Source organism: Lampris incognitus, chromosome 9 (assembly GCF_029633865.1).
Source record: "Lampris incognitus isolate fLamInc1 chromosome 9, fLamInc1.hap2, whole genome shotgun sequence".
Taxonomy (NCBI): domain Eukaryota; kingdom Metazoa; phylum Chordata; class Actinopteri; order Lampriformes; family Lampridae; genus Lampris; species Lampris incognitus.
In genome coordinates this window covers 49,075,510-49,086,876 of record NC_079219.1, presented here as the reverse complement: position 1 = coordinate 49,086,876, position 11,367 = coordinate 49,075,510, and the positions used below count along the sequence as shown (strand labels likewise).

The following is an 11,367-nucleotide window of genomic DNA, read 5'->3' as shown; positions in this document are numbered from 1 at the left end:
TGGCCTCTGTTGTCTCGCTCCTCCCTTCCTCATTGAGGGGAGAGAGGGAGAGAGAGCGAAAGAGAGAGAGTCAGAGACAGAGGCTGCAACCCACCACCAATGTCCCAAGAGGCCCCTCACTCACTCGCCTGCCTCCCCCTTCTGTTTCTTGGTACAGCTGTAGTTCAATACCAGACCCCGACCAGCTGGGACCTCCAGCCTGCCGGAGAGCCAAGAGGAGAGAGCTACTGTGTGTTGAACCTCCCCACCAACTGTTTTTTGCTCATCATTTAGATGAACTATTCAGATACTAGCACCAACTACAGCCACTTAAAACAAAAAATCTACCAGGAACTGAGAAGATCCTTTGGAGCAAACCCCTCATGGCTAGCACAGCTCCACTGGCGAGACCCCCGGCCCCAGCGCTGGCCCTCGCCCTTGCCTTGCTCAGCTTCGCGCCGGCACCAAATCTAGGAGGATGCCCGTCAGCCTGCCGGTGCTACTTTGCCATGCTGCAGTGCCTGGAGCCCGACGGTATCGCCAGCATCCCGGTACTCGGGCCACAAGAGAGTGAGAATGTGACTGAGATGTAAGTACACCTTAACTTTGGGTCTAACACCCCTTTGAACCGAGGCAGTGTTTCTGTGAGTTTGAGTGAATTAGATGCATTAACAAAGTGTACATGGGTGCGTTTGATGTGTTTGCGTGTCTCAGTGTTGTTGGCACGCCAACTTTGATTTTCGCTGTGTGTGCTCAACTTCCCAATTTATTGGTTTAACTTGAAGTGGTGCTGGGTTGGTGGTCTCATTGGCAGTGTTTTCACGGCCCTATTTGCAACCGTTTTCACGTCTGGCTTTAAAGTTCAGGATTTTTCTTGCATTCTTGGTTTTTGCGTTGCTGTCTGCTTTCATTGCCATGTCAAAGGTGAAAATTTATTAGTAACAGGGGATGCGCTGATATAACTTTTTCACTGCCGTTAGAATCCAAGTACAAATCTTCAAGTATCGGCTTGTACCACGTATCGATCCGATCCATTACTTTTGTTGAACAGTGCAGACTTAGACCATGAGTCTGGGGTCAGTGGGCAAAATAACTGAGATGGAATCGTAATAAATCAAGCCATTTTGCTTTTTATTCAAGACGTATCACTCATGACTTTTGGTATCGGGTTTGAGTCGTAGGTAAAATCTCTAGTTCTGATATTTTATTTTCACCTGGTATCGGCCTGATATGCAATACCAGTGTCAATATCAGTGCATCTTTAATAATGTGATTTATTGTCCATCCTATGCCCTAACATTGTCTGTTCAAGATTGGAGAGAGAGGAAGAAGCACAAGAGTCAGTGATGCTGATTCCCGCTGGTAAAGGATGGGGAATAGTTTGGTAGATTTAATGGCTCAGTGACACACAACCACCAAGTTACTTTGCGCTTCTTGCAAAGCTTGGCGTAGAACAACAAGTGTCTTTGTCTCCTCCACAGAGACGTCCATGCTATTGCCAGCGGGGGCCATGTAAGTTTCCACAATTTCCTCTAGAGCAACAATATCTGTGTCTAACTCTATATAACTTTGATACAGATATTTTCAGTTTAAGACGAACTTTGTGTTTTCAGTGCACATGTAGTGATGGTCGATGCATGTGATAGATTAATTCAGTTGCTAGTTTGGAGTCCATAGGTTGCCTTGATGTAAACCAAGTCCCGTTTTAAGCTGCCTAGGTTTAAGGGTCACTTGGTTATTGGAAACTATCTATGGATCTATACTGACTATCAATGGTGAAGCATGATTGGAATTGGCTCCTACAGGCCGGGGAGCCTCCACATGGGGACTCCATGAAGCTCCCAGATCCAACACACCAGTTCACGCTGTGTTGAAAAAAAATCCTCTGAAATCCAGCGCGGCTGTTTTTCATGACGTTACTTAGAAAGATGAAGGTTTGCTGTGTTTCATGACTGCTGTTGTGCCTGTTATCAGCCAGGAAACAAGCTGCTTTGAAACACCTGAAAAGCTTTTCAAAATACGCTTTCATCTGACAGCAATCTCTGAGATCTCAGAGTAAACCACTGTTGTTAGTAATTAACGGTGTAATTGTTGTTTTGTTTTGTTTTTTTGGCATGAGGCGTGCAGTGTGATTGAACGCATTTGAGATCCAATTTGAAACAAATCACCATTTCATTTTCCACTCCAGTTTTCAAAGCGGACACTCACACGGATGTGAAATACACATGGGTGGAGAGGTATTTTTCAATTACCGAGCCTCAGCTGTTTGCTCCAATTCAAGTGCTGAACTCCATCAGCCAATCAGCAGGTTTGTGTGAGACAGACGTAGCGATGGTTCTGCTGTCTTTGTCCCGGTCACTACCAGCTGATGTAGTTGACGTTTGCAGTGAGTTTGGGTCACCTGATACTTTGACTTGATAACTGATACGGTTGAAAATCTGCAGACACACAGCACAAATAGTCAGTCCTTCACATAGTCAATTAAAAACCATTCAGAAAGACGGACAGGATGTAAAGGTCCGATCTGTAGCTGATGCACACACGGCCGCTGTCCGCTCCGCTTCTGTCGGTGTTTTCATAATCACTGTTAGCTTCATTAAGTTGCAAATGAGGAAACCGGCCAGTGCTGCATAATTCTCAGCTTCTTTGGAAGCTTTCTGTTGTCTCCGTTTCTCAAACACGTTCACAGTGTTAACCCGATGGCAAGATATGTCGTGTTTCCTGCTGTCAGGGGAGCGCTTGTGTTGTCACAGTCCTCCACACAGCCGTGGCGTTGCATGCCATTACAGATTGTACCCTTAAATACATCAGTCAAAGTGTCAGCGATGTGAGGCACTACTGTAATGGAGACTGAGCAAGTAAGTACCCGTTGAATTGGTCTCCAGCGGACTTCAGCTGTGCATCCGCTTCAAAAAAACACACTTCTTAAAGTTTTGTATTGTCTTCTATAGAAAAGTGGCATTTTGAGCACCCTTAACCCAATGCAGAGATATGATATCTTTTAGAGCCATGAGACCACTCCTCATCTTCCCAAAGAGGAAAATATTTCAACTTTTACTGAACCTCACAGCTCATCAGTTTCCTTTCTGTTTCCACCTGTCAATAAGGATGAAGAAGGGCAAGGACCAGGGAGGAAATTAAAGCTTGATGTACTTTGTAAAAGCAGAGAGGAAGATGATTGAGCAAATGAGTGAATGAAGTGAGTGAACGAGAAAATGACTGTGTGAGAGAGAAAGAGAAGGAGTGGGCAATGGTGTGAGTGAGTGAGTGAGTGAGTGAGTGAGTGAGTGAGTGAGTGAGCGAGTGAGTGAATGAGCGAGTGAGTGAGAGAGAGATAGAGAAAGAGAGAGAGTGAGTGATTGAGTGAGTGAGCGAGCAAGTGAGCGAATGAGTGAGTGAGAGATTGAGTGAGCGAGCGCGCGAGTGAGCGATTGAGTGAGTGAGCGAGCAAGTGAGCGAGTGATTGAGTGAGTGAGTGAGCGAGTGAGCAACTGAGTGAGTGAGAGTGAGTGAGTGAATGAGCAAGTGAGAGAGAGAGATAGAGAAAGAGAATGAGTGAGCGATGGAGTGAGTGAGAGAGAAAAAGAGAGAGTAAGAGAATGAGTGAGCGAGTGAGCAACTGAGTGAGTGAGTGAGAGTGAGTGAGTGAATGAGCAAGTGAGAGAGAAAGATAGAGAAAGAGAATGAGTGAGCAATGGAGTGAGTGAGAGAGAAAAAGAGAGAGAGTAAGAGAATGAGTGAGCGAGTGATCGAGTGATTGAGTGAGTGAGTGAGTGAGCGAGTGAATGAGAGAGATAGAGAAAGAACAAGTGAGTGAGAGAGAGAGTAAGAGAATTAGTAATAGAGAGAGCGATTGAGTGAGTTAGTGAGTGAGTGAGCGAGTGAGTGAGAGCGACTGAGTGAATGAGCGAGTGACTGAGCAAGCAATTGAGTGAGTGACTGAGTGAGAGTGAGTGGTTGCGCGAGCGAGTGAGAGAGAATTAACAAGCAAATGACAAAGTGAGCAAGTGACAGAGTAAGTGAGCAAGTAAGTGAATGAGTGGGTGAGTAAATCAGTGAGTGAGTGAGTGAGAGAGTAATTTAGTGAGTGTAAGACAGTGAGAGTGAGTAACAGACTGAATGGGGGAGTGAGAGCCAGAAAGAGAATGAGTGGGTGACTGAGTTAGTGAGTGGGAGAAAGCGAGTGAATAGAGAGTGAACGAGTTAGTAAATCTGTCACTGAGTGAACAAGTGATCAATGAGTGAGTGAGTTAGTTCTTCTCCAGGTCGATGGGTTTCTTAACATCTAAAAAGAGACCTCCATCCAACTTCAGTTTTCAAAGTGTACAGAACATGCAGAATCGGTTATTTAACAGGGTTGTTTCATAATGCTTCAGAGAAAATGAAACAGAAAATGACTACCAGTGATTCACCGAAAGATACTATGGTATTCTTATGCAAAGTCAGTTTAAATGTGGAAAAGTAAATGTCACTTTCTTCACCACGCTGTTCTGCCTTTGTTCTCTTCTCCGGATTTCAGCAATTAGCACTTGTTAGGGAAGAAAGGAAAAAGCTATTTCAGAGAAGCAAGTCAATTTACTGACACTTTCTATCTCCTCCCATTCACGCCCAACTCTCTCTTTCTGTCTCCCTCTCTCTGTCTCTCTCTCGCTCTCTGCTCCTTCAGGCCATTTCTCAGTACCTGCAGCTCACCATGTTCTGCTGTGCTCTGGGTGAGGCTCAACATTCACTCTGAACCATTTAATCAATAACGGAGGGCCTCTCCCGGCATTTGTTTACTGCGGTGCACGGCGTGCCGGTAAACGACAACACTTTGGCGTATTTGCAGCACAAAGGAACACAGCCGATACGTGGAACAAACAAGGGGCCATTAACTCTCTGGTACAGGGGCTGGAATTCATCATACGTTGAGTTATAAATGCAATTTTGCGAATTGCTAGTCAATGCCCCCACCCGGGAACAATAGATGATATACAACCTTCTTGGTTCAGACGAAAAGGGGAAGGGAGTGGGGTAGGGGGGTTGGGGTGGGGCACCATGGGCAATCCTGGGCCCACCTGCCCTGTAATTACATTACCGCTGTGTGGGTCAATCAGGCATGAATTAATATGTTTGTGAGCTGCAGCCAACAAACAGGAACCAGACCGGCTGTAACAGTATTTCCATCCATATTTTTTATCTATCTATCTATCTATCTATCTATCTATCTATCTATCTATCTATCTATCTATCTATCTATCTATCTATCTATCTATCTATCTATCTATCTATCTATCTATCTATCTATCTATCTATCTATCTATCTATCTATCTATCTATCTATCTATCTATCTATCTATCTATCTATCTATCTATCTATCTATCTATATATCTATCTATCTATCTATCTATCTATCTATCTATCTATCTATCTATCTATCTATCTATCTATCTATCGATCTAAACCTGGAGTGGTTATAGTGGTTCTTGTTCATGAATTTATTTAATCAAAGGCACATCGTGGTCTAGCTCCTGCTATATACTGTATAACAATTTCCATTTTTACTAGTGACTAAGGCAAAGGAAGGAATGTTGGATTTTTTAAGCCAATGGACATTCAAAAATTCATAACTTAAATGCATAGAGATTATTTGGGCTGCTGTTTTTGTTGATTTAAATCCTTTAAATCACTGTTCTGTCCGATTTACATTTACTCTGATGAAGTGATGTACTGCCTCGCAGACTTCATCCTTGGTAACTTGAATTTGGCAGTCTTTTCAGATTTCATAAAAAGAGCATCTCCCTGAGTTCGATGGCGGATGAATGGAAAGAGGGAGAGAGAGGGTCAAGCGTTCGCAGCCATGGGTCCTTGTATACTAAGTCCCATCCAGCTGCCACTTTAGACATTTCATGAAGAGAGCTGGGCAGCGTTGGCTTTAGTGAGGGCTGAATTGGTCCATATCTCAGTATTTACCCTGAGGTCTTTCTGGAGAAGTGGAAAATGACTCATAAAGGAGATCCTATCAGCAATGCCTGCCTGGCATTTCTCAGCACACGTGGTTTTTCCAGGTCCTTCCTTCTCCAGGAGATGAGGTTTTGATAGGACCTCTGGGGTTTGTTGGTCCGTGCACGTCTGCATCTGGTTTCATTATCACAAGTAGTATGAGTTAAGATTGTGTTTGAATCTCCAGACGGCCCTGCGAGCAAATAAATGCATCGTGTACTCCCAGCATTGTAGGTTTGGGTTCGGCTCATTCAGATGTCATCCTCTTTCTCCTTCCTGTTCTTGGCCTCCTCTATTATCATGTCCCGCCAACATGGTGGGTTTGACCCGCACCACCACCACCATGATCATTAACTTGGGAGTATTGACACAACTGTATTTGTAGTAGATTAAACTGATTATTTTTCAGCCTCCATCACCAGATACTAAATGGATTCACTTGAGTTGGACTTTCCTGTGTTCTGCATTAACTTAAATGGAAATTGAGCATTCTATTGTGTTGTGTTGTGTTGTGTTGCATTTTGTCATGTTGTTTAATAGTTTCATACAGACGTGCATGTTCATTTTTTCATACCTGTTGTCTTATTTATATGTGATGCATTGTTGTTGTTGTTTTTTTTCTTTGGGGGGGGTTTGATTTTTTTTCTCCCCTTTTCTCCCCAATTGTACTTGGCCAAGTACCCCACTCTTCCGAGCTGTCACTGCTCCACCCCCTCTGTCTGCAGACTACCACATATCTCCTCCGATACATGTGGAGTCGCTAGCCGCTTCTTTTCACCTGACAGTGAGGGGTTTCACCAGGGGACGTAGCACGTGGGAGGATCACGCTATTCCCCCCAGTTCCCCCTCCCCCTGAACAGGCGCCCCGACCGACCAGAGGAGGCACTAGTGCAGCGACCAGGGCACATACCCACATCCGACTTCCCACCCGCAGACACGGCCAATTGTGTCTGTAGGGACGCCCGGCCAAGCCGGAGGTAACACAGGGGTTCGAACCGGCGATCCGATGTTGGTACACTACCTGGACACCCCAGTGTGATGTACTGTTGTCGTCACTTCTGCTCCATCCCCTCCTCTTTCTCTGGTCTAGGAAAGTGTTGATTCATGGGTTCTTTTTTTTTCTTTTCCGATCATTTTGTGTTTTTGTTTCCAGTCTATTTTGTATTATTCCATGGAACATAAGTAAACAGATAGCTGTAATGGGGATGTTGATGTTTATTTGTCCATCCCTCAGTTACATCGAGAACCAAGCCAGTCTGGAGAATATCACGGAAATCGATCTTGTCAACTACAGAGAGCTGAAGAACCTGTAAGTCCTGGATTTACTGCAGATTAGACACTGTACATAATGCACGTGCATGTCCATTTGGCACTGTCGGCGCTGGATAAGTGTTTAGTGTATTTTTGTAACAGACACTATTTTATCATATGCTGAAGAATTACAATTCATTGTAGACGTGCTTGAATATGCTTCCATTAAGTACTTTGCCATCTCAGTACGTCATCTGACAATGCAGTAGCCCGTCCCACACAATCACTTTCAACAGGCTCCACAGAGCAGTTGTCACAGACGTCACAACACCCCATTCACTTTTCTCTGTGGGTCCTTCCATTATGGAGCAAAACAGCTTTTCTCGTGCGTCCGTCTCACGTCCAAGCATAAATTCAGTACTCATTTAGACTCTTTTTGGATCAACTTGTTGTGAACATTTCCAACCAACTCTACATCAGAGAAAAATCATCATAGAAAATGTTGATGACAGGTTGTAATGAGAAAAACTCCATCCGCATACTGTGTCAGAACACATGCAGTGTCACAGGTATTTCCCCCAAAATAGCCAAATCAGAATTCATTTATTTTTTAAATACAATACATTCGGGTTCATTTTTTTCTTCACGGCACCGAAGCAGACACACTGGGTCACCTTGATGACCCGGCAGCACCTCACATTTGGAGCGAGGACAAATTGAATGACACAAGGTGGACAAAGAGTCCTCCAAATGTTTGGTTCTAATGTGTGTCTAATTTCGGTTTGCTTTTCTTCTCTTTGTATTGCTCCCGTTCCCCTCTTTCCAGCACTGTCACCTCCTGCAAGCTGAGGTATATCGCTGCCAATGCCTTCCAGTACAACCAGAAGCTCCAATATGTGTAAGTGTCCCTGCTGCTGTTTTTTTTTAATAGCTTGCAAATTACATCAAATTATACGATGAATAACAATTATATAAAACACAGCAAAAATGTTCCCCCTGTTCCCCCTCCCATAACTCAACCCTGTTGCTCCTTCTTGTTGCAATGTCCCCATGTGTTGGTTGGTGCCTCGGTCTCTTTAAGGGATGCAGTGATACTGACACTGGTTTTGGATATTGGGCTGATACCAGGCTAAAATGAAATACCAGTATCGGAGATTTTATCCAAAATTAAAATCAACTGCCAAAAGCCATGAGTATCATGTCATAAATAAAACCAAAATGGCTAGATTTACTGCACATGAAAACCCATATGTCTTGACTGGTGAATAAAAAAAACTGATCCTTCCTCAGTTCTACCTCAGTTTTGCCCATTAACCCCAAACTAATGGTCTAACTTTGCACTGTTCAGCAAAAGTAACAGATCGGATCAGCACTTTGTAAATATTAGTACTTGGACTTGGTATCGGAGTTGTAAGATTCGACTTAGAGACGAGAGAGACATTGGTTGAAACGAACTCTTTACTTAGAACTTAGCAAAGTTAGGATACCCAGCCATCAGGCTACATCTGCGTTTCTTCCAGTTCGGCTCATACTTAACATTACTTCCTGGTCTCGTCTCGCAAGAGCCCCCCATCAAAGACTAACCAGAGAGCATGCGCATTAACATAAGTCCCAATACATTACACCCCTTTCCCCCAGTCAACAAAATCCGCCAAGTGGCGTGGAGGGTGCCGGTCTCTTGCCGGACGCTGTAGAGGGGTAGTGGGCACAGGAATGGACACAGGACCAGAGGGATCTTCAACAGACCTGCTGGTCTCTGGTCGTGGCGTTTCAGACGAGGTAGACTCGAGCGGCCCATCTTCAGGTGACTGCTCACCAGGAACAATGGATTCTCCAGCGACCACATCCGTGCGTGCAGTCGCTCTACCATGCAGCTGATCCACATGGCGTCGATGCATTTGCCCATCAGGAGTCTGCACTCTATATGAAACTGGGCCAGTAGGATCAGCTATGACGCCAGGGACCAATTTGTGTCCCCCAGTGTAGCTCTCATGTACACAGTGTCCTGTGGCCTAAAACATCTGTTTGGGCCTTGCAGCTTTTCTGCACTCACTTCCTGCTTGAGGTGCATCTCATTTTCATAGTCAGGGTGAAGGCGATCAAAGGCCGTGGTAAGACTCTGGTTCATGAGAAGCTCGGCAGGGCTCTTTCCTGTTGCTGAATTGGGAGTCACATGCTGTGACAGCAGAAACTTAGCCAGGCGTGTCTGCCAGTCACCGATAGTGATCCTAGACAGGGCCTCCTTGGTTGTCTGGACCATACGTTCTGCTTGGCCATTTGAACGAGGATGGTAAGGGGCCGTAGTCACTGCTCTGTTGCCATCCTGTCTGGCAAATTCTTTGAATTCTTCCGATGTGAAGGCTGCACCGTTGTCAGAAACAATGACATCTGGTAACCCGTGAGTTGCAAAGAGGAGCCTCAGTGTGCTGATCACTGCAGAGGAGGACATTGAACTCACCATGGCAACCTCTAACCACTTAAGAGTGTGAGTCCACAATTATGAGAAATGTCTTCCCCTGGAATGGACCAGCAAAGTCAATGTGTAGCCGGGACCATTTCTTAGTTGTCCACTCCCAAGGGTGCAGCTGTGCTGTTGGTGGTGCATGACGAGTTCTCTGACAGGTTTCATAGGATTTTACTGTCTGCTCTATTGCTAAATCCATACCTGGCCACCAGACATAACCCCTCCCCAGGCCCTTCATATGCACAATGCCTGGGTGTGCATCATGCAGCATGGCTAGTACCTCCTCCCTCGCCAGGTTAGGAATAACTACACGACTCCCCCATAATAGGCAGTCCTTGTGTGCGGACAGTTCATGGCGCCGGGTGAAAAACGGCTTGAAACGGCTGTTGGGTGTATCCACTGGCCAGCCATGCAGGACCCAGCGCAGCACCCGAGACAGAACTGGATCCTTCTGAGTAAGGGCGGCAATGTGTTTTGCATTCAGTGGGGCTTCAGGCGCCATTTCCAGTAACAGCACCTCCATGGGTGGAGGGGTCTCACGCATACCAGCGGGCAGTGGTAGGCGACTGAGGGCATCAGCATTTGCTAGCTGTTTGCCAGGGCGGTAGCACAATTCGTAATCGTAGGCCCCAAGAAGAACACTCCAGCGTAGCATGCGTGGGGACAGGACAGGTGGCATGGGCTTAGAGTGGTGTAGCAGGCCCAAAAGAAGTTTGTGGTCAGTAAAAACCACAAAGTGGCGACCAGCAAGGTACTGGTGAAATTTTTTGACTGCAAAAATGACCGCCAAGGCCTTCTTATCTATTTGAGCATAATTTCTTTCAGTGGAGCATAGTATCCTCGAGGCAAAGACGATGGGAGCCTCCTGGCCATCAGACTCCATATGGAAGAGCAGCGCCCCCAGGCCATAAGGCAAAGCGTCACAAACAACGGCTAATGGCTTTGTTTCGTCATAGTGCATGAGCACGCCATCAGCCTGAAGCAGTTGTTTTGCAGCAGTGTAAGCTTTTTCATGTGTGTCAGTCCACTGCCAGGGTGCAGACTGATCCAGGAGGCGGTGCAGCGGTTCTAAGATGGTAGCCTTGTTTGGCAAAAAACAGCTGTAAAAATTGAGTAGGCCTAGGAATGACTGAAGCTCCGTTTTGTTCCGGGGTGAAGGCGCCTTCTGAATAGCCTCAACTTTCTCCATAGTCGGCCGCACGCCATCCTTGTCCACACGAAAACCTAAAAATTAAACTTGGTCAGCAGCAAACACACTCTTCTCCTTCTGTAGCCGCAATCCTGCTTCTGCGAATCGTTCCAGCACTGCACGAAGATGGTCATTGTGCTGGTCAACAGTCTTTCCCGCTATTAAGACATCATCCAGGTACGGTTGCACGCCTGGTATACCGGCGAGGAGTGTATCCATGAAACGCTGAAATATGGACACAGCTGTCGATACTCCAAACTGCAGGCGGCGGACCGGAAACAGCCCGCGATGGGTGTTTATAGTGAGAAGCGCTACAGCCTCGTCGTCCAGCACCAGCTGCTGGTAAGCTTGTTTGAGGTCCAATTTACTGAAAAGCACACCCCCTGCCAGTGTGGAAAACAGTTCAGCCACCGTAGGAATGGGGTATACATCAGGTTTCACAACTGTATTCACAGTGCAGCGATAGTCACCGCAAATTCTTAAGCTGCCATCCTTTTTAAC

At 45.8% G+C, this 11,367-nt stretch overlaps 1 protein-coding gene across 1 annotated transcript in view; it reads left to right on the top strand.

Annotated features, from left to right (window-relative positions):
* Positions 1–362: 362 nt before the first annotated feature.
* ntrk1 (neurotrophic tyrosine kinase, receptor, type 1) overlaps positions 363–11,367 on the top strand; it is a 52,419-nt gene continuing 41,414 nt past the window's right edge. Inside the window, exons 1-3 of the mRNA XM_056287000.1 lie at positions 363–568; positions 7,197–7,271; positions 8,040–8,111. Of these exons, the coding sequence (XP_056142975.1) occupies positions 363–568; positions 7,197–7,271; positions 8,040–8,111 (353 nt within the window). The remainder of the gene's footprint in view (positions 569–7,196; positions 7,272–8,039; positions 8,112–11,367) is intronic.